General features: G+C 44.6%; 1 protein-coding gene across 1 annotated transcript; it reads left to right on the forward strand.

Moving 5' to 3' along the window:
• Positions 1-17: 17 nt before the first annotated feature.
• On the forward strand, positions 18-25182 carry PCP4L1 (Purkinje cell protein 4 like 1). Its single transcript, XM_003892968.3, has 3 exons — positions 18-277; positions 23401-23455; positions 24070-25182. The coding sequence occupies exons 1-3, from the start codon at positions 269-271 to the stop codon at positions 24210-24212; spliced, it is 207 nt and encodes a 68-aa protein (XP_003893017.1). The 5' UTR covers positions 18-268; the 3' UTR covers positions 24213-25182.
• The last annotated feature ends 1526 nt before the right edge of the window (positions 25183-26708 follow it).

Raw genomic sequence — 26708 nt, forward strand, 5'->3', positions numbered from 1 at the left:
AGCTGAGTATAAAAGATGGGGTCGGAGGCGGCGCGCCGAGAGGCTCTGACAGGACGGGTCGAAGAGGGTCGTCTGGCCGGAGCCGGGCGACGGAGAATCCCGGGTGCCAGCACCAGAGCAGCGGCTCTCTGCACTAACTCGCCTCTCCTGGTAAACCGTAACCCCTGTCGCAGAGCCCGGCAACTCTCAGCTGTCGCCCGCGGAGCCCCGAGGGACCCTCGCCTCACCTGTGCGTGCCGCGCCTGGAGCGCCCTGTGCAGCTGCGGAGATGAGCGAGGTGAGCGGCGCGCCCCCGGGGGTCTCGGCAGAGCTGCGGCGGGGAGGGGGCTGAGGCTCGGGATGCCAGGGAGGCGAGGGAGAGTGAGGCAGACCGTGGCCGCGAAGAACCCTCCAGGGGCGCACCACTGCCCTCCTAGGAAAGCTCTCACCTCCGGGCGCTGGGAAACGATTGGAAGACGGGGTGCTTTCAGTCTCCCTACTGTGAACGGTGCTTTTGGGGGTAACTGGAATCGGCTGTAGAGTCGGGAAGTGGGGATGCTGAGCTCTCGTCATCCCCTTGGGATACTGCCCCCTGCATCTGTCTGGCTCCCCTTACCCCCTCACTTCGCTTCTGTCCTTTCTCTCCTGGGGATGTAAGGCACTCACGTTCCTTACGTAGCATCTAACAAGAACTCCATCCCTGGCCCCTGGGGAGGGCCACTATGCCCCTTTTAGAAAGGTGGTATCCTGCCCTCCATTCATTCAGTCAGGAACGTTGGAGGGATCTTTTCGGGTATTTAGAAGCCCCTGCCAGCTCCTGGGGAAATTTCCCCTTCAAGAATAGACCTCCCTCTGCAGTGCTTGTTACGAACTAGGTCTTCTAGCAGGCCCTGTGGTGTTCATCGTGGCCAGACCCAGTCCATTAACTGATTTACTGTTTTCAAAGAACACTGTTCCTGGGGTGGGGGAGTAGGGGGCCAAAGCAGAGACTTTGGAAAGACATCTCCTATTGTCTATTTGTAGGCACAGTCTCATCTCCAGAAACAAGGATCAGCCTTCCCAAGTGAAGTCAGTCTGGTTACTGGCATCACACGCTTGCCCTCTGCAACCTCTTTCCTAGTACCCACGTCATTATGTTGAACCTAACTCCTCTGCTATATGTCAGATATGTATGTAGGTCTGCAACTTACCTGTGATGTAGCCTTAGGCAAAGTACAAAACCTTTGTTTCATTTTTTATCTGTAAAATGGGGATAATATTGGTTGTTGTAATAATTAAATGAGATAATATATGCCAAATACTTCAAACAGGACCTGGCACTCAATCTATATTAGCTAGTATCTTACTGTTTTTTTCCTCCTCCATTAGAATATTACAGAAATTTAGCAGAAGAATTCCCAAAGACATTAGATTACTGAAGGAATAGGACCCTGGAGCCTAGGTTCCAGTTTAGATAGTAAAAATGAAGATCTCTACTGACTCCTACCAAAAGTTGTCACCCAGGGAGCTAATTAGTGCCAACTGCTGTGTTGTCTTGGTTGCCATGTTCACTAATTTTATCCTGGAAAATTCAGCTAGTCTGGGGGCTGCAGATGAACCAAAGTGATTTCCAGTCCCTCAGCTGGTTGTGACTCTGATGATGGCAGTCTTTCAGAAAGAAAAGAAAAAAACTCATCAACCTCCTCTTTCAGCTCTAATGTGGGAAGAGAGGTTTTCTTTGCCCTCTTTTCACTGAGGTCTAGGGTTCATACTACTCCTCCCACCCCGAGCATTTCTAAATCTGAAAGCTGTAATCCAAGCCATCCCCTGGGAGTTTGTGATCTGAAGGCTATGCCAACGTGAGGAATTGTGGTTAGCTTGTTTTTTCTGGGGAAAGTGCACAGCCCCTTTGTAGGACACACTACAGGGGCTGGCATTTAGGGTAGTATTTGGTGGAATGAGAAGCCTGTTTTGTGGCAAAGGAAACAATTTGGTGTTTGAGGGGTAGGTCAAGTCTGCGCCCTCCTGACTCAGCAGCTGCATTTGGTTAGCCTTCATCAGGGTCTCAGTAGAATGATGAGAGAAGGATCCACGGATGGAGACTGTCAGTGTACCCAAGTATGCCCAGCCTCCTAGGCTATCAGTGTGAACTCGTTTTAACTAGCAATTTAGTCATAGAAGCTGTCTCCTAATACGGAGCTGAGCCTGGTCTCAGGGATGAGTACTTATAAAATCCAAGAGCAGCTGTCTCTGAATCAGGTCACAAAGGGGTCTCTGCTTCTCTAGGGGCTGCGACCCAGCCTGTTTTCTTCCTCTTGTAAAAGCTATGGTAAAAGGTGGAAGTGTTGCCCAGAGCTCTTAGGGAGACTCCAATCTGCTTCATTTCTCTCAGCCCAGCCCCATGGGGCTCCTCTTTCAGGCAGAAGAGCCCGGCCCAGGAAAGCCCTGTGTACCTTGAATCTTACGTAAGTTTCACCTCCCCCAACTGCTTATTTTCTTGCTTCAGAGAAACTGCATAAAATGAGGCAATTTGGGATGTCTTTAAGAGACTCCTAATTCAACTGAAGAACAAAACCAGGGAGGAGTCTCCAGACCTAGAACAACCAACAATGCAGGGGTTCTGGTGGGGCTGCTGGGGAGGATCTCTGACTCTGCCTTGCCTTTGTGGCTCTTTACTGTCACTCTTTACTGCAGTAGAGCATTTCCCTGTAAGTGTGTGTGTGCGCGTTCATGCACGAAGGAGCTGCAGGGACTCATCTCCAATTTGTCTGCATTCACAGCTGCAGGCAGGACTTGATTGCTGTGGATCACACTCTAGCTCCTGTGGTTTAATAACTTTTCCCTAGTTTCAGTGACGGGTGGGAATGGGAGATGTGTTCAGTCCCTGAGGGCTCTTTCCTGTAATCCTTTTTCATACAGTGTAGCTGGCTGCTTAAAGCAGAATTGCAGGTTCTTTTGTAATCCTGTTGCATTTCTCATCTGCGAGGAGCCTAGCTGGGGGAATCCCTTGGTTCAGCAGTCATTCTGCTGAAATGGGAGTCATGGACCACTAGTGACAGTCTTCATGGTGTCTGTCCTGTGTTTTGGCTGGCAGGGACTGGGGCAGGGACAGATCAACTAGAAATCTCATTTAGGGGACAGCTTAAACCTGATGCTCCTTCATTATCCTGCTTGCTGTCTTCTTACCTAATGAGAATGGGATATCACACTTTGGAGATCCACACTCTCTTTCCTGTGCACATGTGTCTGCATCTGCCACCTTCTTAACAAGGGAAGTTCAGTCAGAATGATACTATTCTGTTGTCTCCTGTGAACCAGTTGTTAGGGAACCTGGTGTGGACTTGGAGGAGATCCAAGTTTATCTCTCTCATTGGTATGTTACTTTTATTATGGTTATATTGGATATACAAAATAGAAAATCTAGTCACTTACTGCTATTGAAATGCCTTCTACCGGCTGGGCGTGGTGGCTCACACCTGTAATCCCAGCACTTTGGGAGGCCGAGGTGGGTGGATCATGAGGTCAGGAGATGGAGACCATCCTGGCTAACAAGGTGAAACCCCGTCTCTACTAAAAAAATACAAAAAATTAGCCGGGCGAGGTGGCGGGCGCCTGTAGTCCCAGCTACTTGGGAGGCTGAGGCAGGAGAATGGAGTGAACCCGGGAGGCGGAGCTTGCAGTGATCACGCCACTGCACTCCAGCCTGGGCAACAGAGCGAGACTCCTTCTCAAAAAAAAAAAAAGAAAAAAAGAAAGAAATGCCTTCTACCTCTGGAAACATCTGCTTTGGAGTGAGGAAAATGAGAACTTGCTCATCCCTTTCTTAGTCTCCCATTTACGTTGCTGGTTTTAGCTGCTTAGGCAGGAGCCTCTAGCTGATAGAAGTAGATGACTGTCATCCTGTAACTTGGAAATATGGATGATTTCTTCTCTCAACTACAGCTGTGATTTCTTAGCTCTTAGAATGTCATCTTTATAGGGTCAGGCAGCCGTAAGTAATATGGCTGAAGTCCAAATACACAAACTTGATGCGTCTTTCACCTCTGCTTATGGAGGCTCCTAACTGATGGAAGTGGTGGAGATAGAGTTGCAGGCAGAGAGGATGAAGAAAGATGAATAATTGTCTCTTCAAGGTGGTGGTTCTATGAATGCCTCCCTCTGTTTTCTTTTTACTTTTCTATGTTTCTAAATTGTCTTTCACGAGTCTATTTTATCATAGAGAAAAATAAACTTAGTTCTGCAAAAAGTTCTTCAAAATAGAAAAATATATCTTTCACCAAGAAAACCTCAAATAAAATGTCAAAACATTTTAGTGATGCGATTTTAGATTTGTTAAGGAACACTGAAGATCATCTGGTCCAATATTCTCATTTTACAGGTGAGAAAACTGGGGCCCAAAACTTATCTAAGTTTATACTGTACTAGAACCAAGACTAGGGCACAGTACTTCTGACTTCTCATTCCAAAAGAATATTCCATAGGACTCCTTTAACATTTTACTTCAGTAAATACAGAATTTTTTTTTTTTTTGAGTTGGAGTCTTGCAGTGTTGCCAGGGCTGGCTGGAGTGCAATGGTGCGATCTTGGCTCATTGCAACTTCTGCCTCCGGGGTTCACGCGATTCTCCTGCCTCAGCCTCCCAAGTAGCTGGGATTACAGGCACTTGCCACCACATCTGGCTAATTTTTTGTATTTTTAGTAGAGATGGGGTTTCACTATGTTGGCCAGACTGGTCTTGAACTCCTGATCTCAGGTGATCTGCCCACCTCAGCCTCCCAAAGTGCTGGGATTGCAGGGGTGAGCCACCGTACCTGGCCACAGAATTATTTAATTAGCATGCAATCCCTTAATATATTTCAGGTACCTTTTTTTTTTTTTTTTAAGACAGTGTCTTTTCACCCACCCAGGCTGGAGTACAGTGGCACGATCATGGCTCACTGCAGCTTCAAGCTCCTGGGCTTAAGCAATCTTCCCACCTCAGCATCCCTTGTAGCTGGGACCACAGGTACATGTCACCATGCCTAGTTAATTTTTTTTGTATTTTTTGTAGAGACAGGTTTCACCACATTGCCCATGCTGGTCTCAAACTCCTGAGCTCAAGCAATTCACCCATCTCAGTTTCCCAAAACGCTGAAATTACAGGCATGAGCTACCATGCTTGGCCTCAATACTTTCTTTCCTTTTTTTTTTGAGATGGAGTCTCACTCTGTCACCCAGGTTGGAGCGCAGTGGCACCATTTTGGCTCACTGCAATCTCCACCTCCTGGCTTCAAGCGATTCTCCTGCCTCAGCTCCCGAGTAGCTGGGATTACAGGCATGTACCACCAGGCCCGGGTAATTTTTGTATTTTTTTTAGTAGAGATCATGTTTCACTATGTTGACCAGACTGGTCTCAAACTCCTGGCCTCAAGTGATCCACCTGTCTCGGCCTCCCAAAGTGCTGGGATTACAGACATGAGCCACCATGCCTAGCCCCAAGTACTTTCTATAAGAAATATAGGCTGGGCGCAGTGGCTCACGCCTATAATCCCAGCACTTTGGGAGGCTGAGGCGGGTGGATAATGAGGTCAGAAGTTCGAGACCAGCCTGGCCAACATGGTGAAACCCCATCTCTACTAAAACTATAAAAATTAGCCAGGTGTGGTGGCAGCTGCCTGTAATCCCAGCTACTTGGGAGGCTGAACCAGGAGAATTGCTTGAACCTGGGAGGCAGAAGTTGCAGTGAGCCGAGATAGCACCACTGCACTCCAGCCTGTCACATAGCAAGACTCCATCTAAAAAAAAAGAAATATAAGCAATGTGGCTGAGTGTGGTGGTTCACACCTGTAATCCCAACACTTTGGGAGGCTGAGGCAGGAGGACTGTTTGAGCTCAGGAGTTTGAGACCAGCCTGGGCAACATGATGGCACCACTACCCTCCAGCCTGGGCGATAGAGTGAGACCCTGTCTCTCACACACACAAAAAAGAAATATAAGCAGTGTGATCTAATAATGCTGAGCAAGAGGAGAGAGACAAGAGACCAACATTAGATAATATTTTATCAACAGGGTTCATTCTGGTAGAATACTAGTCAGGGCAGGTACTATCCATCCTTATGCAGGATGCCTAGTCACCTTAAAAGTGGGTGCAGAAAATGGGGTGGAGTAGGTAAGCTGATAGGAGTGAAGGAAGTAGGGAGCCTGAAGGCCCTCTTTTCATGAGTTCTTAATTTCGATGTTCATCATTGATTCCCGTAATTGCAGGAAAGCCGGTGTCTAAGTAAAATTGGTGCACCCGATGACCAAACAGCCTCTGGATATTCAGTCCTCTTTTGTTTGGCCGTTTGACTTCCAAGTTGGGAGTTCAAAGACTTTGGAAAGAGAATGGTAAGGCCAGATGTCATGGCTCATACCTATTATCCCAGCACTTTGGAAGGCTGAGGTGGGAGGATTGCTTCAGCCCAGGAGTTTGAGACTAGCCCGGACAACATAGCAAGACCCTGTCTTTACAAAAAATGAAAAATTAGCTAGATATGGTAGTGTGCATCTGTAGTCCCAGCTACTTGGGAGGCTGAGGTGGGAGGATTGCTTGAGTCCAGGAGGTCAAGGCTGCAGTTAGCCATGATCGTGCCACTGCACTCCAGCTTAGGCAACAGAGCACGGCTCTGTCTCTGGGGCGGGGGGAGAAAGAAGGGCAAGAAGATGGGGAAAGAAGAATGAGAAGAATGCATTAGGCTGGCAAGGTAAGTGATGAAATCTTACTGGGATTCAAGCATCCTGAGTGCATGATTTTCTAAATCCATACTCCAGACCTGCTGCTGAAAATGGCTTGACTCGGCTGGAATTATTTTAGTTACAAAAGTAAGCTAAATGAGAGCAGATCGAAAACCACATTTCTTTTTCTTTTTTTTTTTATTTGAGACAGAGTTTTGCTCTTGTTGCCCAGGCTGGAGTGCAGTGGCATGATCTCGGCTCACTGCAACCTCACCTCCCAGGTTCAAGCGATTTTCCTGTCTCAGCCTCCCAAGTAGCTGGGATTACAGGCGCCTGACACCACGTCTGGCTAATTTTTTTTGTATTTTTAGTAGAGACGGGGTTTTATCATGTTGGCCAGGCTGGTCTCAAACTCCTGACCTCAGGTGATCCACCTGCCTTGGCCTCCCAAAGTGCTGGGATTACGGGTGTCAGCCACCGCGCCCAGCCTCAAAACCACTTTTCTAAAAGATCTGCATCCCAGAAAGGTGCCCATAAACAAGTACCTAGAAATCTAGACCTTGTCGCAGTGTCCTCACTGAAGCCTGATTTCTATTTCCCTCTAGGCTTATTCCTGAAGGCATGCCCAGTACCCCACCCAGGGAAAAAGGGTGCCATTTACCATTCTGTTGTCTTTGGTGCTGCCTCCCTCCCACACAAAGCCCTCCAGCTGAGTGTTTGCTTTGTAGGCTGCAGGGGGATTAATACGTTTATTTTGGGACATTAACCATGGGTGGGATGCACATTGAAGATTATAGTAATAAATGATGCTTTGGCACTACTCTCTCTCCCCCATTCCCTATACCCCAGTGTGGGGTGAAGGCACAGCTTTAAGCTGTGTGCAGAGCACCACAAATAACCACTCATTAAACTGTGGCAGCCCATGCTAGGGGGAACAGGCTGGGGCTGTTGACTCACTGCATATCATAAGCTGGCATGGCCAAGGAATTCTGCATCTGACTCCAGTTGGGGGTACTTCTATTCCAGGAAACGGGTGGGGTGGCTAAGAGGCGAGGATCAGACAATGGGGCTTGGGAGCTAGGGCTGTTTAGGTTCTAATTCTGTCTTAGGATGCATCTGAGATATAGGGTATTGGGGAAATAGTCTATATATTAAGAGAGGAATGTGTGTATGTAGAACCTGTAGTAAGGATTCCTAGTTCTTTTTCTGTTATCTTGAGGGTGACCTTGAGCAAGTCTTTCTGAAGCTGTTTAAGGACTGCAGCTGGTTGCTGCACTGAAAGAATTGAAACAGTTCCAACAGTGCTGCAAAAACAGCAGTCTAGGGTCTTCCAGGGGCACTAGAGGATCCCAGAAGCCTCTATAAGGTTTTTTAGCAGTTACCTTCATTTAACATTGGAGGAGAATATGTCAGAAGGGATAAAAGGGTCCCAGGGCTGGAGTGGGAGGGTGCAAAGCCTCTTTGTCACCACTTGGAAGCAGATCCACTAACTCCTGTCCCCCTTCACTTCCTGCACCTCTAGCAGGGAGCTTAGGAAGCCTAGGATTTATGTCAATACAAAGGCAAGGAAAGGAATTTTTAAAGGCTAGTATTTAGGATTTTTAGGATTCAGTCCCTTTTTAGGTTTTCTGCCTTGGACTGTAGGACAGGATTCTGAGTTCCTGTGCGTATTCATCTAAACTAAGTAATTCTGGCAGTAAGTACCAAATTGTGTTTATAATGTGTTTTTATTTACACAGCATCCAAACTATGTCATGCAAATACAGGTATAAGTAGTCTAGGTATGATGAGGTGATCCTTGCTCCTGTTTGTTGCTGCTGTTAACAGCCCATGATCTCTCTTTAAAGAGCCCAGTGGGCTGAGGAATATGGGGAAATCTGAGTAGTATCCTTTCCAGGGTTCTAACTCACTGCTTGGAGCAGAAGGGGCGACACTATCTTCCATTTTCCGGTGACAATGGTTGCTGTGGTAACACTGTTAAAGATGAAAGCCACAAAGGAAGGAGGAAACACAGCCCAAGAAGGGAGCAGGGAAGATTGGGCCTAGAGTTATAGGGTATCTGCTCCCCAGTAGTGGTAGCAGGAAAACAGCACCAAAGTTGCTACCATTTTGACTGTCTAGGTGCTTGCTACCACAGTACTATGTTTCGTTTTTGTTTTTGTTTTGTTTTTGTTTTTTTAGACAGAGTCTGGCTGTGTCACCCAGGCTGGAGTGGAGTGCAGTGGCGCGATGTTGGCTCACCATGACCTCTGCCTCCCAGGTTCAAGCAATTCTCCCACCTCAGCCTCCTGAGTAACTGGGATTACAGGTGACCGCCACCATGCCCGGCTAATTTTTGTATTTTTAGTAGACACAGGGTTTCACCATGTTGGCCAGGCTGGTCTCAAACTCCTGACCTTAGGTCATCCCCCTGCCTTGGCCTCCCAAAGTGCTGGAAGTACAGGCGTGAGCCACCGCACCCGGCCAACAGTACTATCTGGTGAGGCAGGGAATAGACTTACACAATGATCTTCATGACACAAAAGTGGACGAAAGGACTCAATCAAGGAGATATAGTTTGTTTACTCCTGAGTGCTAATCTCCTTCTCCTTGTGGTGTATAACTTAAAAAAAGAGATGTCTCAGGGTTCCCAGAGGTTTAGAGCCATTCTCAGCACTTCTGGGGGCAGACATTGGGAAGACAGGGAGACTGTGATTTCTAGGGCTTGTTTAGAGGAAAAAAAAAAAAAAAAAGAGCATTTATGAAACTCCTACAGTAGCAGAATAAGCCTCCAGGGCCCTTCGAGCAATCCCAGGTATTCTCTTCCTCTTTCAGTTCCACTTCGAGAAGAACTACTCTGTGGCAACTCCACTCTCTGACACTAGTATTTTAACCCTGCAGTAAATACCTCAGCATCTTGACCTAAACCTATTCTTATATTCAACCCCAGGGTATATTACTTTGGAATAATAACTATTTATTGCAATATGTGCTAGGTATTTTACATACATTTTCTCTAGTTCCTTTTACCTTTTTTTTTTCTTTTGGAGATGGAGTCTCACTCTTGTTGCCAGGAGTGCAATGGCGTGATCTCAGCTCATTGCAACCTCTGCCTCCGGGGTTCAAGTGATTCTCCTGCATCAGCCTCCCAAATAGCTGGGATTACAGGCATGCACCAACATGCCTGGCTAATTTTGTATTTTTAGTATAGACAGGGTTTCACCATGTTGGTCAGGCTGGTCTGAAACTCCTAGCCTCAAATGAGCCACCCGCCTTGGGCTCCCAAAGTGCTGGGATTTCAGGCATGAGCCACTATGCCCTGCCCTTTTATGTTTCAAGATAGATATTACCTCTCCCCTGCAGATGAGAGATCTGAGCACAGCAAAGCTAAGCAATTTACCCAATGTCACAGAGCTAGGAATGACAGAGCTGAGATTTGAACAGATAGTCAATGCAGATCCAGGGTATGAATCCAGATCTGTCTGACTAGTGTGCCACATTGCTGCTCCCAGGAATTTGAAGCCTAACAGAATTTTATTTTATTTTTTTCGTTTATCCTCATCCTCTATGTGACGATAAGGCCTAAGCAAATTTTAATTCACATAAATATCCATTAAGTACCTACTATTACAAGACACAGGTTGTAGTTATTGTAGGCTAGACACAAACAAATGGAAAACATGGACTGTGCTTCAAAGGAAATAAAATCTAGCAGGGTGCTGAGGGTAGGGAAGGGGAGGTAAGACATATTACCTGTACTACAGGTACAGGTAATATGAAATATACTTCATGAGAAGGTCTTTCCTTCATTCTCAGCTCCTTTTCAGGCACATATGTTAAAGTGAAGGAAAGCAGTAACCTGGCTTCTGAATCCCTTTTCTATAACCTCTGAACTGGCTACAGAATGGAGGCCCTCAACTGTCTGGAAGCAAATTTGATTTCAGAAACTTAGATGATGTTGCAAATAAAACAGAGAGCCCCCCTCATTTATTTAAAAAAGACTTAGTGTAAATCATGTGTAAAGGATCAAAAACAATCAATAGGAATTAATGACACAAAAAGGAGGCCGGCATAAGAGAACCATATGCCAAGGTCCTGAGGTGGGAAGGAACATAGTATGTTCCAAAGATGAGGTCACTGAGGTAATCAGAGGCTGAGTAATGTATAGCCTTTTAGGCCATATTAAGGATTTGGGGCTGAGTGTGGTGGCTTACACCTGTAATCCCAGCACTTTGGGAGGCTGAGACAGGAATACTGCCTGAGCCCAGGAGTTTGAGACCAGCCTGGGCAACATGGCAAAAACCTATCTCTACAAAAAATACAAATATTAGCCGGGTGTAGTGGTGTGTGCCTGTGGTCCCAGCTACTCAGGAAGCTGAGGTGCGAGGATTGCTTGAGCCCAGGAGGCCAAGGCTGCAGTGAGCTGAGATTGTACCATTGCATTCCAGCCTGGGCAAGAGTAAGACCCTGTCTCAAAAAAATAGTAATAAAGGACTGGGCGTGGTGGCTCACACCTGTAACCCTAGCATTTTGGGAGGCCGAGGTGGGCAGATCACCTGAAGTCAGAAGTTCAAGACCAGCCTGGCCAACATGGTGAAACCCCATCTAAAAATACAAAAATTAGCCGGGCATGGTGGCACGTCCTGTAATCCCGGCTACGGGGAGGCTGAGGCAGGAGAATTGCTTGAACTCAGGAGGCAGAGGCTGCAGTAAGCTGAGATCATGCCACTGCACTCCAGTCTGGGCAACAGAGAGAGACTCTGTCTCAAAAAATAAATGATAATAAAATAAAAATTAAAAAGAACTTCATCTTTTATCCCAAGAGCATCAGTAACCACTTGGGTTGTTACAGTTGCTCATGTCAGAGCCAACTGTGTTAGGGTGTGCAATGATCTGAATGTTTGTGTACCCCCAAAATCCATATATTGAAATCCTAACCCCCAAGGTGATGATACTAGGTGAGGCCTTTGGGAGGTGATTAGGTCATGAGGACAGAGCCCTCATAAATGGGATTAGTACCCTTATAAAAGAGACCCCAGGCTCAAAAAAAAAAAAAAAAAAAAGAGAGACCTCAAGCTAGGTGCAGTGGTTCATGCCTGTAATTCCAGCACATTGGGAGCCTGAGGCAGGCAGATCACAAGGTCAAGAGATTGAGACTATCCTGGCCAACATGGTGAAACCCCGTCTCTACTAAAAATACAAAAAAATTAGCTGGGCGTGGTGGCATGTGCCTGTAGTCCCTGCTACTTGGGCAGCTGAGGCAGGAGAATTGCTTGAACCCAGGAGGTGGAGGTCTCAGTGAGCTGAGATCACGCCACTGCACTCCAGCGATACAGCGAGACTCTGTCTCAAAAAAAAAGAAGAAGAGAGACCCCAAAGAGGTCCCTCTCCTCTTCTACCATGTGAGGATATAGCAAAAGACGGCCATCTACAGATGGAAAGTGGGCCTCACCAGTCATTGAATTCAGGTTGTTTCTAGTTTTTGGCAATTACAAGTAGAGTTGCTATAAATATTAATTTACAAATGTATGTGTGAACATAAGTTTTAATTTCTCTTGGATAAATAGGAATAGGATTGGTGGGTGGTATGGTAAATATATGCTTAAGAAATTGCCAAAGTAGCTATATCTTGCATTCCCACCAACAACGTATGAGAGTTCCAGTTGCTCTATATCTTTGCCTCCACATCTTTGCCTCCACATGGTATCACCACTAAACAGAAAATTTTTAATAGATATGTGGTGATATCTCATTGTGGTTTTAATTTCCATTTCCCACTTGATGATGATGTTATATATCTTTTCATGTGCTTGTCATTCATGTATCTTCTTTGGTGAAATGTCTGTTCAAATATTATACCCATTTTAAAAAACTGTGTTTTTAATTATAGAGATTTAGAAGTTCTTTCAAAACTTGTTCTGGATGCAAGCCTTTTATCAGATATTTGATTTGCAAACATTTTCTTCTAGTCCGTAGTTTGTTTCTTTTATTTTCCCCCGCCCCCTGAGACAGAGTCTTGCTCTGTCTCCAGGCTGGAGTGTAGTGGCACAATCTTGGCTCATTGCAACCTCCGCCTCCAGGGTTCAAGCAATTCTCCTGCCTCAGCTTCCTGAGTAGCTGAGACTACAGGCACATGCCACCGCGCCCAGCTAATTTTTGTATTTTTAGTAGAGACTAGGTTTCACCTTGTTGACCTGGCTGGTCTCCAATGCCTGACCTTGTGATCAGCCTGCCTCAGTCTCCCAAAGTGCTGGGATGACAAGTGTGAGCCACTGTGCCTGATCTTTTTTTCTTTTTTCTTTTTTGAGAGAAGCTCTCACTCTGTCACCCAAGCTGGAGTGCAGTGGCGTGATCATAGCTCACTGCAGCCTTGATCTCTGGGTTCTAGTGATTGGTCCTCCTACCTCAGCCTCCCGGGTAGCTGGGACTACAGGTGCATGCCACCACACTTGGCTAAAATTTTTTTTTTTTTTTTTTTTTTTTAGTAGAGACAAAGTCTATGTTGCTCAGGCTGGTCTCGAACTTCTGGCCTCAAGTGACCCGCCCTCCTCAGCTTCCCAAAATGATGGGGTTACAGGCGTGAGCCACCGTGCCCTGCCTAATTGTACATATTCATAGGGTTACATAGTGAGTGATGTTTTGATACATATAACATATAGTGATCAGATCAGGGTAATCCCTAACCTTTTTTTTTTTTTAAGCAAATTCTTCTAGATCCTGATTTCTTTTTTTCTTTTTTAAAGCATTTCCCTAAACTTTTAATATTGGTATTCCTGGGCTGGGCACAGTGGCTCACGCCTGTAATCCTAGCACTTTGGGAAGCCAAGGTGGGTGGATCACGAGGTCAGGAGTTCAAGACCAGCCTGGCCAACATGGTGAAACCCTGTCTCTACTAAAAATACAAAAATTAGCCATGTGTGGTGGTGGGCGCCTATAATCCCAGCTACTCTGGTGGCTGAGGCAGGAGAATTGCTTGAACCCTGGAGGTGGAGGTTGCAGTGAGCCGAGATCGCACCATTGTACTCCAGCCTGAGCAACAAAAGCGAAACTCCGTCTCAAAAAAAAAAACACAAAAGTTATTCCTCAATATTGACAATTCCTATTGTCCTAGACCTGCTTCTTTCCTCTCTAATGGTAGTTGGAAAAGAAATTCAGGTTGAGGGAGGCTTTTATTTTATTTATTTATTTATTTATTTATTTTATTTATTTTTTTTTGAGACGGAGTCTTTGCTCTGTCGCCCAGGCTGGAGTGCAGTGGCGCCCACTCGGCTCACTACAAGCTCCGCCTCCTGGGTTTAGACCATTCTCCTGCCTCAGCCTCCCGATTAGCTGGGACTACAGGCGCCCGCCACCTCGCCCGGCTGGTTTTTTGTACTTTTAGTAGAGACGGGGTTTCACCGTATCAGCCAGGATGGTCTCGATCTCCTGACCTTGTGATCCGCCCGTCTCGGCCTCCCAAAGTGCTGGGATTACAGGCGTGAGCCACCGCGCCCGGCCTATTTATTTATTTTTTTAACTGACATCCTAAGTCATATATTTATTTGCTTCTTAAAGAGAGAGGGAAGCTTTATATATAAGAGAGTAAAGGGAACTGATTGTCAAGATTCCTGAGGAGGAGAAGGGTAATGGGATCTAGAGCTCAGATGGAAGGACAAGACATCATCTGACAAATGCTCTGAGAAGAGGCGGATAGGCAAATGTGTGGTGTTTCTCTTTCCTGGAAGTGGGAGGAAATGAAAAGGGTAGGTACTCCTGGGGAAAGTATTAGGGAAAGGGAGAAGTTTACTATGTCATGTTCCTCTCTGCAATCTCAAAGCCTAAAGAAAAAAAGACCCTTAAGCCAACAAGACTCTCCTTCTTTTCCTTCTTCCCCATGGGAAGGGAGAATCTGCAACTTTGAGCTGCAGAGGAAACAAAAGAGTACTCATGGGGAATTGGCAGCATCATCAAGATGATGGAATGGAACATTGGTACACAGCAGGCTCAGAAGCAAGGAGAAAAAGAAATATAGGAAAGTAGGTAAGGAAAGCAACTGAAACCTTCTAGGGAAAATAAATTAAGGAAAAGAATGAGTTGATGGGCCTCACAGTTGCTAATTAGTGTTTGGTATCTATTGAGAAATGAGAAACATTTAATCCTGGCTGGGGAGGGTGCAGGTGCCTCACACCTGTAATTCCAGCACTTTAGGAGGCCAAGGCTGGAGTATTGCTTGAGTGTCTCAAACAAAAAAAACAAAACCCCAGAAATCCTATTCAGTCCTGTGTGGGCAGTGAGGCTGAACTGAACCAAGCTCCAAGCTCACTAGAAACTTGGAATAACAGGCTTGAATGACAGTGAGGGAGGCATTTGAAATAGAAGCCAGTAGAATGATCCTTCACATGGAATTCTCAGACTCTGAAGGGCTGGGTTCTGGCTCTGTGAGTAAAGAACACATATGTAAACTGTGGCTGTCCTCCGGGAGTCAGTCTCGTGTGTCAGGAGGCCCACTGAGCAAACATTAAGATGAAAACCAGAATCAGAGTGATTAGATCAATTAACAGAGCAGAAATGTGAGTGACAGGCATGGTCTGGGATCAGGTTGTCAAATATTAATAACATGTAAAATTGCCCCATAATGGCAGGCACGACTGGACCCTGTTCCCCAAGTTTCCTTTGGAGTATATGTGAAGATAGCATTGTATATGCATGCACATACATGCTCATACTTTTGATTGGAGATTGAGAGATAGCATAGGATAATGATCAGGAACATGGATTCTAGAGCCAGACTGCCTGGGTTCAAATCCTAGCTTTGTGGCTTGTTTGTTCTATGGCTTTGGGCAAGATAACCTCTCGACTTCAGTTTCCTTCTCTGTGAAATAGAAATAATAATTATACCTATTTTATAGGGCTGTTAAAATAATCATTCAACGTGTTAGTGTTTATAAAGTGCTTAGAAAAGTAGCTGGCACATAGTGTATTATATATGATTGTTCATAAAGTAAAGTGAAGAGACATTCTGAAATCCTTGATTTCTTCCAGTTCCCCCAGTTGGGTCCTATTAGGAGAAGGAAGGATTTGCTAAATCATTTCATTGTTGTTATTTCTGGTTGGAAAAGCTCAGTATTGAAAGGAGCAGAAGGCTAGGCACTCCAGCCTGGGTGACAAGAGCAAAACTCCGTCTCAAAAAAAAAAAAAAAAAAAAAAAAACGGAGTAGAAGAGCACCTGAGAAGTTTGTGATCCATACCTGGCCAGAATGAGGAGCTGAGAAATGCTGACCTGTTACAGCTCTTGCAGTTCGGCCTCACTCCTCTGGAGGTATGAGTTTTTGTGAGAAACACTAGAGTACATGGTCTCTTGTTCACCCAGAGTGGACCTCCATGCCTCCTTTGTTTATGTGAAATATGGTTAGTCTGATGGCTTGCAGATGCATATACCAGAGGACCTTAATTCATCTAAAATTGCTGCATTTCTGGAAGATAAACAGGAGGGTTGAGGCAGAGATCAAGGACTAATAAAGGACTGAGCACCACATAGAGGGTGGGAGCAGACAACTTGTGATCTAACTTCCCCCACCCCTAACCTCAGTAAATCATAAACAACTAGATCCAGAAGAACGTCTAGAGTGGCTATTTTGACAACTAGCTAGAGAGAAAGAGAGAAGAGGGTCAGGAGGTAAAAGCTCCTGCCGCCCTTTCAGTGGAAGGTAAAAGGGAAATTTCAAGGGGCATTGTGAGTAATAGGAGTTTTCTTCTTACAGCATCCTTTTCTGGTTTCCCAAGTGGAGACCCCCACTTTTAGATTATTATCTCTCATAAATGTAACCTAAATGGAGCTAGAAACCCCGGGGGTGGGGGGACCAGATGGCAGCTGAGCCACTGCTCCATTCCAGAGCCAGAGATATCAGGAGAGACTTGGGAGGGAAGCAGCTGGCAGGGCAGAGGGAAGGTGGCAGCCTGTGTGGTTTAGTCCTGACACACATTCCTGCTTATTCTCAAGGTCTGCTGATATGAGAAGGAATGTAGAGGAAACAGCCACCTAAGGGAAGATATTTAGAATCAGTCCAGATTTTCCTTCAAAGAGGAGGGGTTGGGGTGAGAGAAAAGATCTGATAGATTAAGGGAATAGGCTTAGAGTCAGACAGAGGGATAATGGCTAAATCATGGATCAGAGTCCGGGGTTTACTGGGAAAAGAGAGCATAGGATTTGAAGTCAGAGATCATGAGACTATAGAACTTGCTTCTTAACCTATGACCCTCTTGTCTGGACAGTTGCTGTTATCCTATTAACTGCATACTCCATCTAGGTCATACTTTTTTTTTGAGACAGAGTCTTGCTCTGTCACCCAAGCTGGAGTGCAGTGGTGTGATCTCAACTCATTGCAACCTCCACCTCCCTGGTTCAAGCAATTCTCCTGCCCCAGCCTCCCCGGTAGCTGGGATTACATTTGCCTGCCATCACGCCCAGCTAATTTTGTGTTTTTAGTAGAGATGGGGTTTCGCCATGTTGGCCATACTGGTCTCGAACTCCTGACCTCAAAGGATCTGCCTGCTTTGGCCTCCCAAAGTGCTGGGATTACAGGCGTGAGCCATTGCGCCCGGCCGGGTCATACTTTTACAGTGTGGACAAACCTCTTGTGATGACAATATTCCTGTGGAAGTTGTCACCTCAGTAACTATTGGGACATTTTATCGATTATGTGCAAAACTAAGAATAGAAAAACATTTGACCACAGGGGTATTATGGGGAGAGAAAGAGTAACAACGGGGCCAGTCTCCTAAGTCTCAGAACAGTCCTTCCTGTCATGAAATCTTTCTTTTGGTCAAAGGGGAACAAGTAGGAATTCCATAGGGTTTCAGGAACACCTTTATGTATGTTCTTCCAGATTTTAAAATGAAAATGTATATGGGCCTGGCACGGTGGCTTGTGCGTGTAAACCCAGCTCTTTGAGAGATTGAGACAGGAGGATTGCTTGAGTTCAGGAGTTTGAAACCAGCCTGGGAAGCATAGTAAGACCCAGTCTCTACAAAAAAATACAAAAATTACCGAGCTGTAATGGTGTGCCTGTAGTCCCAGCTACCTGCAAGGCTGAGGTGGGAGGATCGCTGGAGCCTGGGAGATCAAGGCTGCAGTGAGACATGATTGTGCCGCTGCACTCCAGCCTGGGTGACAAAGCAAGACTAATCTCTTAAAAAAAAAGGAAAATCTGTGTGTATATATATTTTATATATATATACACACACACATATGTATCTTACACAAAATTTGGACCATAACTGAGTTTGAAAAACTTGCCCATGTCAAATACAATATCGCATTAGCATTTTAAATAATTTTTTTTCTAAATTATTATTTTCTTTCCCCGTAATGTTTTATTGGAACCACTTACCAGAATTGAAAGAATAGTTCAAGCCAGGTGCAGTGGCATTGAACCTATTATCTCAGCTATTTAGGAGGCTGAGGAGGAAGAATTGCTTGAGTCCACCAATTTGAGATCAGCCTGGGCAGCATAGTGAGACCCCATCTTGAACAAACAAATAATTAGAGCTAATAAATGATTTCAGCAAAGTTGTTAGATATAAGATCAATGTATAAAAATCAATGGTGTCTCTAAACACTATCAATGAAAAGTCCAAAAAAGGAAATTAAAGCAATTCCTTAAGGAAAGAAAAAATAGTTAAATACATATCCATATGTCTTCCACTTAGATTCAGTAATTGTTAACATATTAGCATATTTGTGTCAGCATGTGACAATATTTGGTCTTATGGAGACAGTACAGCCTGTTGGCTAGGAGTATGGAGTCGGTCTACCTGCGCTCCAAAGCCAGGTTCACTGTTTTCTATTGTGTGATTTGACTTGGGCAAGTTCCTCAACATCTTTCTAAGCCTGTTTTCCTCAACTGTAACATAGGGTGCCATCTTAGAGATTTCAGAGGATTAAATGGGATAATGTTTGATATATAATAAACAATAAATATTATTTGGGTTTTTATCTCCTCTAAAATCACTTAGCCTGGAAGATAGGAACAGTATCTTGATTGGGTTCACCTTAAATTCATGGCCATTAACCCCCAGTGTGCCCTTTGTGCTATCTGGTAATCCTGCTACATCTTCAGGGTCTAGTTGTGTTGCCTAGATTGGTCTTAGACCCCTGGGCTTAAGTGATCCTCCTGCCTCATCCTATGTCTCACCAGCTTACTCACTCTCCTTCTTAGATAATCCTTTCACTCATTCTCCTCTTCCCTCAAACATTTAATACTTCCTGTGCCTTCTTCACTCTCAGCTGACAACTGTCTTTCGTGTTTCATTAAGACAATGGAAACAATCAGAAGAAAACTTTTATACATTTCTACATCTGCCACCTTTCCTGTTTCTATGCCTGCATTCCTATATTGTAGATAAACTGTCTGTATTCCTATCAAAGGGCAACCCCTCCACTTATGCACCAGATCTATTTTCTCTTGCCTATTTGAGACATCACTCTGGTAATTATCCCCTCTCCTGTATCATCAGTTTTTTTTCTTCCTTACTAAATCATTTCCATCAGCATTTAAAATCCTCCATCTTACCAAGCCTTCTCATAACCCAACATTCATCTCCAACTAACTTCCAAGTCCTCTGCCACCCTTTAAAGAACGGATCTTTGATAGAGCTCTCTGTACTGAAAAATATACAGGCAGATCCAATTTATTTTACCATGAAACTTGTCTCAAGTCTTAATACTTCCTATTATCTCCATCACTACCCCCACCGGGCCTCATCATCTTGCTTGTACCACTGTGAGACCCTCTTAATTGTTTTCCCTGGTTTCTCTCTTGCCCCTCTATTTTCTTTCTTTCTTTCTCTTTCTTTCTGTCTTTCTGTTTCTCTGTTTCTCTCTTTCTTTTTTTTTTTGAGACAGAATCTCACTCTGTTGCACAGGCTGGAGTGCAGTGGCTCGGTCTCAGCTCACTGCAGGCTCCGCATCCTGGGTTCACACCATTCTCCTGCCTCAGCCTCCCGAGTAGCTGGGAATACAGGCACCTGCCACCACACCCAGCTAATTTTTTGTATTTTTAGTAGAGACGGAGTTTCACCATGTTAACCAGGATGGTCTTGATCTCCTGACTTCATGATCCACCCGCCTTGGCGTCCCAAAGTGCTGGGATTACAGGCGTGAGCCACCGCACTGGCCTATTTCTTCCTTTTTATAGAGATGGGGTCTCGCTATGTTGCCTGGACTGGTCATGAACTCCTGGGCTCAAGTGATCATCCCATCTCAGCCTCCCAAAGTGCTGGGATTATAGGCATGAGACACCACACCCAGCCAGTAGTCTTTTTTTCTACCCATTTGTCAGAATAATCCTTTAAAAACATGACAGACCATGTTTTCCTCTGCCCCCAAACCTATAATGTCTTTTCATCAGCTCAGAAAAAAATCTAAATTCTTTGTCTTGTTCCAAAGACACATATTCTGGCCATCTACCTAACCTCATTTCTTATATTTTCTCCCTTACATAGCTACAGCCATGATGATCTCTCTTTCTCTTTACTCTTCCCTTTCCCATTCCCTCACCCTTGTTGCTTAGGCTGGAGTGCAGTGGCGCGATCTCAGCTCACCACAACTCCACCTTCCAGGCTCGAGTGATCCTTCCATCTCAGCCTCCTGAGTAGCTGGGACCACAAGTGCATGCCACCAAGCTTGGTTAATTTCTATAGTTTTTATAGAGATTGTGTTTCACCATGTTGCCCAGGCTGGTTTCGAACTCCTGGACTCAAGCAATCCACCCATCTTGGCCTCCCAAAGTGCTGAGATTACAGGCATGAACCACTGCATCTGGCCCGTGATGATTTTTTTACTCTTCCTTGAACATAACAGGCACAAACTTGCTTCAGGGACCTTCTACTTGATCTTTCATCTGCCCAGAGGATCTTTTCCCACACATTCACATAGCTTGTTCTTACATTGTCATTAAAGCCTCTACTCAAATGTCAGTCTTCAGAGAGACTTCCCTAGACTACTCTGCTTTATTTTCTTTCATGGCATTTGTCACTAACTGATGTATTTGTTGAATAAGTGCAGGGACTTTCTTTTGCTCACTGCTGTATGCCCAACGCCTATAACAATACTTGCCATGTGATTAGGCACTGACGTATTTGTTGAATGAATCTTTTGCTTCTTTTATACCTCTTTAGTTTATAGAACAGTGTTGAACACAAGTAAGTGCTTGATAAGTATTTATTGAAGTGAGATGGAAACAGCATAATCTACAGAACATAAATTGGATTCTATCAGTTTCTTAAAGCAAAACCCTTACCTCTGGCAGTCATTCAACAAAGGTTTGCATCTGTAAAATGGGGGATGATAATAAATACTCCACTAAGCTGTTTCAAGAATTAGATGAGAAAACATTCATGAAAGCACCCAGTTTTTGTATTTTGTTAAATATAAAGTACTTAAAATTGTGAAGTGAATAAACAGACTCCAAAGGTACCAAGTGCAAGAGTGACTCTGTCTCCAGATGAACCATACCTTGAGACTGATGAATGTCCAGATGAAGTAGCCTTATTAATATAATTTTGAGAAAGGGGAATTACTATTTTTTAAGAGAGCTAGGGTCTTGCTTTGTCTTGCCAGGCTGGCCTTGAACTCCTGGGCTCAAGGGATCCTCCCAAATAGCTGAGAATACAGGTTTATGCCATTGTACCTGGCCTTACTATTACGTTTAACTCTCCATCTGAGCAGGGAACCTGGAAACAAGCATACATATCAGCTGATTATTCTCACTTCAAATTCATGACCTCCTGCCTTATGAGGGGCCTGAATGTCTCTAGCAATCCTATCACTGTTCCTTAGTCCATTTACTCTCCTACTTGCCTAGGTAAGTATTTCTCCCTTCCTTTCTTTAATACCTCTTCCCTCCTCCTCTTGGATGATGACCTTGTTACATATTTTACTTCAAAAAAATAGAAGCAATTAGGTCTCCCTCCAAATGTTCCCTCTGCTTTCGCCTGGGCCTGTAAACTCTGCCTTCCCTCCAGTTCCTGTGGGTATCCTAGTCTAGCTCTTATTCAAGGCCAGCCCTCTATTGATGCACTAGATCTCACCCCCCTCTCCTATTCCAGTAATGATCCTCTTTCTCTCCTACAGTTTTTCCTTGTCTAGTGGATTGTTTCCATAAGAACACAAGCATTCTGTAATTTCTGTCATTTTAAATAAAATCTTCTTGTGACCTCATATCTGCCAGAAGTTATACCCCCATCCCCATTTTTGGAATTCCTTCTATATTTGCTGCTGCAATTCCTCTCTTCCTTTTCCCTTTTGAGCCCATTACAATCATTCCCTCCCCTTTCTCCCCTCCTTCATGGAAAATTCTCTTATCAGTGTCACCAGTGATCTCCCCATAGCAAAACTCAAATGGTCAATCCAGTTCTCATCGTACTTGACTTACCTGCAGAATTAGACACAATCATTCTCTACTCCCTGAAATATTTTCTTCACATGGCTTCCACATTACTGTAATCTCTTGGCTTTTCTCCTACCTGGCTTCTTCTCCATCCTGTTGATTTTTCTTAATTTCTACAATTCTAATCACTGGGATACCTCAGGATTTTATCCTCTTCTGTATCTGAACTCACTTTCTTGGCGATCCCATTCAGTCTCACAGCTTTAAATGCTATCCATATATCAATAGCTCCCTAATTTATATCTGTAGTCCAGGTCCTTCTCTTTAACTCATCTTGAATATTCAACTGGTAATAAAAGCATCTTCTCTTGGATGATTAATAGCCATCTCAAATTTGTTAAAAAATAAGCGCCTTATCCTCCCCCTAAAACCTCCTCTCCCTGTTTCCTACATCTCAGGAAATGGCAGCTGTATTTTTTTCAGATCATCAGGCCAAAAAAATTTGGAATTGTCCTTGACCCATCTCTTTCTCACAATGCTGTTTATCAAATCAACAAATCATATTGGTCATAGCTGGAAAATATTCCCAGAATCCAACCATTTACCATCTTCATCGCCACCATGCTGAATCAAGCTACCATCATCTCTTGCTTGGTTTTCTGCAATAACCTCTTAACAGATTTTTCTGCCTCCTTTCTCATTTCCCTTTTATGCAAATCAGAGGTCTCTGGTGACTTCTCATCTCACTTGTAGTAACAGTCAAACTCCTTAAAAAGACTTCTAAAGCCCTACATAATCTGCTTCCACCCCTAGTTAACTCTGTTCTCATCTCCATTAATCTTTCCTCTTTCCTCTGTCCACTCCAACTACATTGGTCTACTATTCCTCAAACAGGCTAGTCACACTTCCAACCCAGAGCCCTTGAAAACTCCTGCCAGATATCTATGAGCCTTACTTCCTCATCTCCTTCAGCTCTTTGGTCAAATGCAACTTTTCGGAGAGGCTTTTCCTGACTACTCTATCTAAAACTGTATTCCTCCATTTCCACCCCAGTACTTACTACCTCCTTTCCCTGCCTTTTCTCCATAGCACTTATCATCACAGTAGTCATTTTATGTGCTTTATTTATTTGTCTCTATATACACTGGAATGTAAGCTCCATGAGGGCAGAATTTCTTTGTCTGTTTTGTCCTCTACACTTTCTAGCATCAATAAATCTTTGTTGAATGAATTTGGTAACTTTTCCTCTGGTCTCTGATCTCAAGACTCACTTCCTCAAAAGACTAAGGAAATGCACATGGTGATAGGAGGGCTTAAGAGTATATAAGAGGTCTGAGGTGATGGTGCCTTCAAATTACTTCCATGAATATCTAATATTCTGATATTCTAATATTTTTTCCAGCTTAATACCAAAACGTCCCCAGCAACCAACCAGGCAGCTGGCCCAGAGGAAAAAGGTGAGTGGGGTTGGGCTAGGCAGTTTGTAGAGCAGGTGACTACAGAGACATGAAGACAAGTAGAGTGAGTCTGGAATTTCCTAAAGTCAGACATGAAAGGAATAAGAATGTGGATAAGTGAAACAAAGGACTAGGTTAGAACTATAGTACTATATCTATAGGCTTCCTTCTATTTTTCGTAGGAAGTAAACCTATCAGTATTTACTCCTTGATTTTAGAAACTGGGTCTGGAGTGTTGGGGGAGAGAGGTACAAGATAAGAAGAAACTCATCAAAAGTCCCAGCATTATCCCCATCAGAAATTAAGGGAAAGCTGAGGAAAGTGAGTGTGCATTGGAACTTGAACTGTAGGATTTATGAATAAGTGATGAAAGAAGACATTTATTGTTTGGTCCAAGAGTAGCAGAGCTCCCCTAAGTAACTATAGCTAATTCCCAGCCTTAGTACCTTGACTCAGACTTCTAGGGGAATTATCAGGCATTCATAAGCCTAGCAAAAATTGGGGGACCCCAGAGTCTGGCACAAGGTGGACCTTACCCACTGTATTGGGGGCCTGGAGAAAGGGTCTGGAGCAGGTCAGATTAACTCATTAATGAGTCTCCCAACTATCTGCAGGAAAAGCTGGCAATGTCAAGAAGGCGGAGGAGGAGGAGGAGATTGACATTGATCTGACAGCACCCGAAACAGAGAAGGCTGCCCTTGCTATTCAGGGCAAGTTCCGGCGATTTCAGAAAAGGAAAAAGGATCCCAGCTCCTGAATGGCCAGACTTGCCCTTCACCTTCACCCTGGTCCCTTCTCTCCCCTTCTCCACACCCATGTATCTTTATCCCTTGTCCCTCTACCCTTTCCTTGAGGCAAGTTCAACTCTTATATATTCTTGTATCTGGCCCCCTCAAGCCATTACAGAAGTAGAGGCACAAGAGAGATGGAGAAGATGAAGACTTCAATCAGCAGTCACTTGTCTAAGGGTGGAACAATTTCTTCTTGGGATAAGGTTCTTTGATCAGTAGCTATGCCTGCCCTGTAGGGTTGAACAAGAGGCTTCGAGGCTGAGAGGTCTCCCCAAAGAACAATGTGGGAAGGAGGGGAAGGCCTTCAGAGTAGGGTGCCTGAGGGTGGGACATATGCACTGTTCTGCTAGTTACAGCATTCACACTTTAGGTAACATTTTTTTTTCCCCTTCAGATCCTTCTGCACCAACTCCAACTTCCCCTCCCGGGATCTAAGCCACAGTGGGGACTGGAGCCTCCCTTTCCCCCTAGCAGACCTAAATCAATCAGTTTATCACAATAGTGCATGCTGAGTAGATTAGTTCCATGGAAGGGAGACTGGAATGGTGGTGTCAAGGAAAAGCCTCCCTCATCATCTAGTCTAGGACCATAACGGGCCGAAGCAGAAGAGGTTCCAGGGTCACAGGCAGGGGAATGAGAAGTACGGCACATATAGGGAGGAAAGAAAAGTGAAGAAGGGGGAAATCTCTGAAGCCACACGTTACTGCTGGGAAAAGGGTACTACATGAAGGATTGTTGGGGCTTTGCTAACCTGCTCACCTCTTACCCCCCAAGTCTAGCCATCCCCAGAGGCCCTACAAACCAAGTGACTCCTGTAGTTCCCATTTGCCCCACTATGGAGTCAGGGGAAAAGTGGAATAGCCACTCCATGTGATTTTAGCATGTTTAATAATTTTAACAATAAATCACCCCACAAATGGGGTCATTTAACCTCTACTAATGTTTTTTCTTGGGAGGAACGTGATTATAAGCCTGAGCTGGCCTCAGGGAGTGGGGTGGAGGAGCAACTGTGTTGATTGCCTGGTGGCACAAGAAACTAACACTGCCTGAGCAATTTTCAGACTGAAGCCAACCCTCCCTTTCCCCACCCCTACCAACGTTGCCTTCACCTTGATTTGCCACCCACATTGTCTCTGTGCTGCTGTCACCGCCCCCACGGTGCACCTGCAAGAGTGCTCATTTTCCCTTTCTCCTTCCAGCTGAGAGCGTGCTGGGTACACATCCCTCTGAAACAAACCCCTCTGAAAACAAACCTTGCTCCGGATTCCTAAATGACCTATCCTAGATTTCCTTCTTGCTTTGTCTTCCTCCCACATTCTCCCCTCCCCTCCCTCTTGTTTATCAAATGGAAGGGAAGGAAAAGACTCTGGTCACTAGAGAGCCCCACTGTTACACTAAAATTTTAATCCACTAATTACATAAAATTATGGCTTTCAAGTAGCTTAAATTGCTGAGAAATTACCTCTATATGCTAAAACCAGAAGTCAAACGTTTAAAGATTGAGCAAAGAATGATCTGGTTTTTTGTTTGTTTGTTTGTTTTTGAGATGGAGTTTTGCTCTTGTTGCCCAGGCTGGAATTCTATGGTGTGGTCTGGGCTCACCGCAACCTCTGTCTCCCAGGTTCATGCAATTCTCCTGCCTCAGCCTCCTGAGTAGCTGGGATTACAGGCATGCACCACTATGCCTGGCTAGTTTTCTATTTTTAGTAGAGATTAAGTTTCTCCATGTTGGTCAGGCTGGTCTCGAACTCCCAACCTCAGGTGATCCGCCTGCCTCTGCCTCCCAAAGTGGTAGGGTTACAGGCGTGAGCCACCACGCCTGGCCTTTTTTCCTTTTCAATTGTTTTTGTTGTGGTAAAATGCACATAACATTTTTCATCTTAACCATTTTTAAGTGTACAGTTTAGTGGCATCAAATATGTTCAGTAATACTGTGTAACTATCATCGCTATCCATCTCTGTAACTCTTTCCATCTTGTAAAACTGAAACTCTACACCTATACCCTTTAGACAATAACTCCCCATCTCCCCTCTTCCCAGCCTCTGGCAATGACCATTCTACTTCCTATTTCTAAGTCCCCTTACTTCTTCATATTTACCCTTCCCTTCTTGATTTAAGAATATAGAAGTCAGGCGGGGCCCAGTGGCCCATGCCTGTAATCCCAGCACTTTGGGAGGCCAAGGTGGGTGGATCACCTGAGCTCAGGAGTTCGAGACCAGCCTGGCCAGCATGGTAAAACCCTGTCTCTACTAAAGAAATACAAAATTAGCTGGGCATGATGGCAAATGCCTGTAATCCCAGCTACTTGGGAGGCTGAGGCATGAGAATCGCTTGAACCCAGGAGGCGGAGGTTGCAGTGAGCAGAGTTGGTACCACTACACAGTACTCCAGCCTGGGTGACAAGACTAAAACTCCGTTTAAAAAAAAAAAAAAAAATATATATATATATATATATATATAT

The sequence above is a fragment of the Papio anubis genome, chromosome 1 (assembly GCF_008728515.1).
Source record: "Papio anubis isolate 15944 chromosome 1, Panubis1.0, whole genome shotgun sequence".
Taxonomy (NCBI): Eukaryota; Metazoa; Chordata; class Mammalia; order Primates; family Cercopithecidae; genus Papio; species Papio anubis.

Coding starts and splice junctions, on each gene's coding strand:
- PCP4L1 (XM_003892968.3), top strand. Junction 23,456..24,069: donor AGCTGGCCCAGAGGAAAAAG/GTGAGTGGGGTT, acceptor AACTATCTGCAG/GAAAAGCTGGCAATGTCAAG.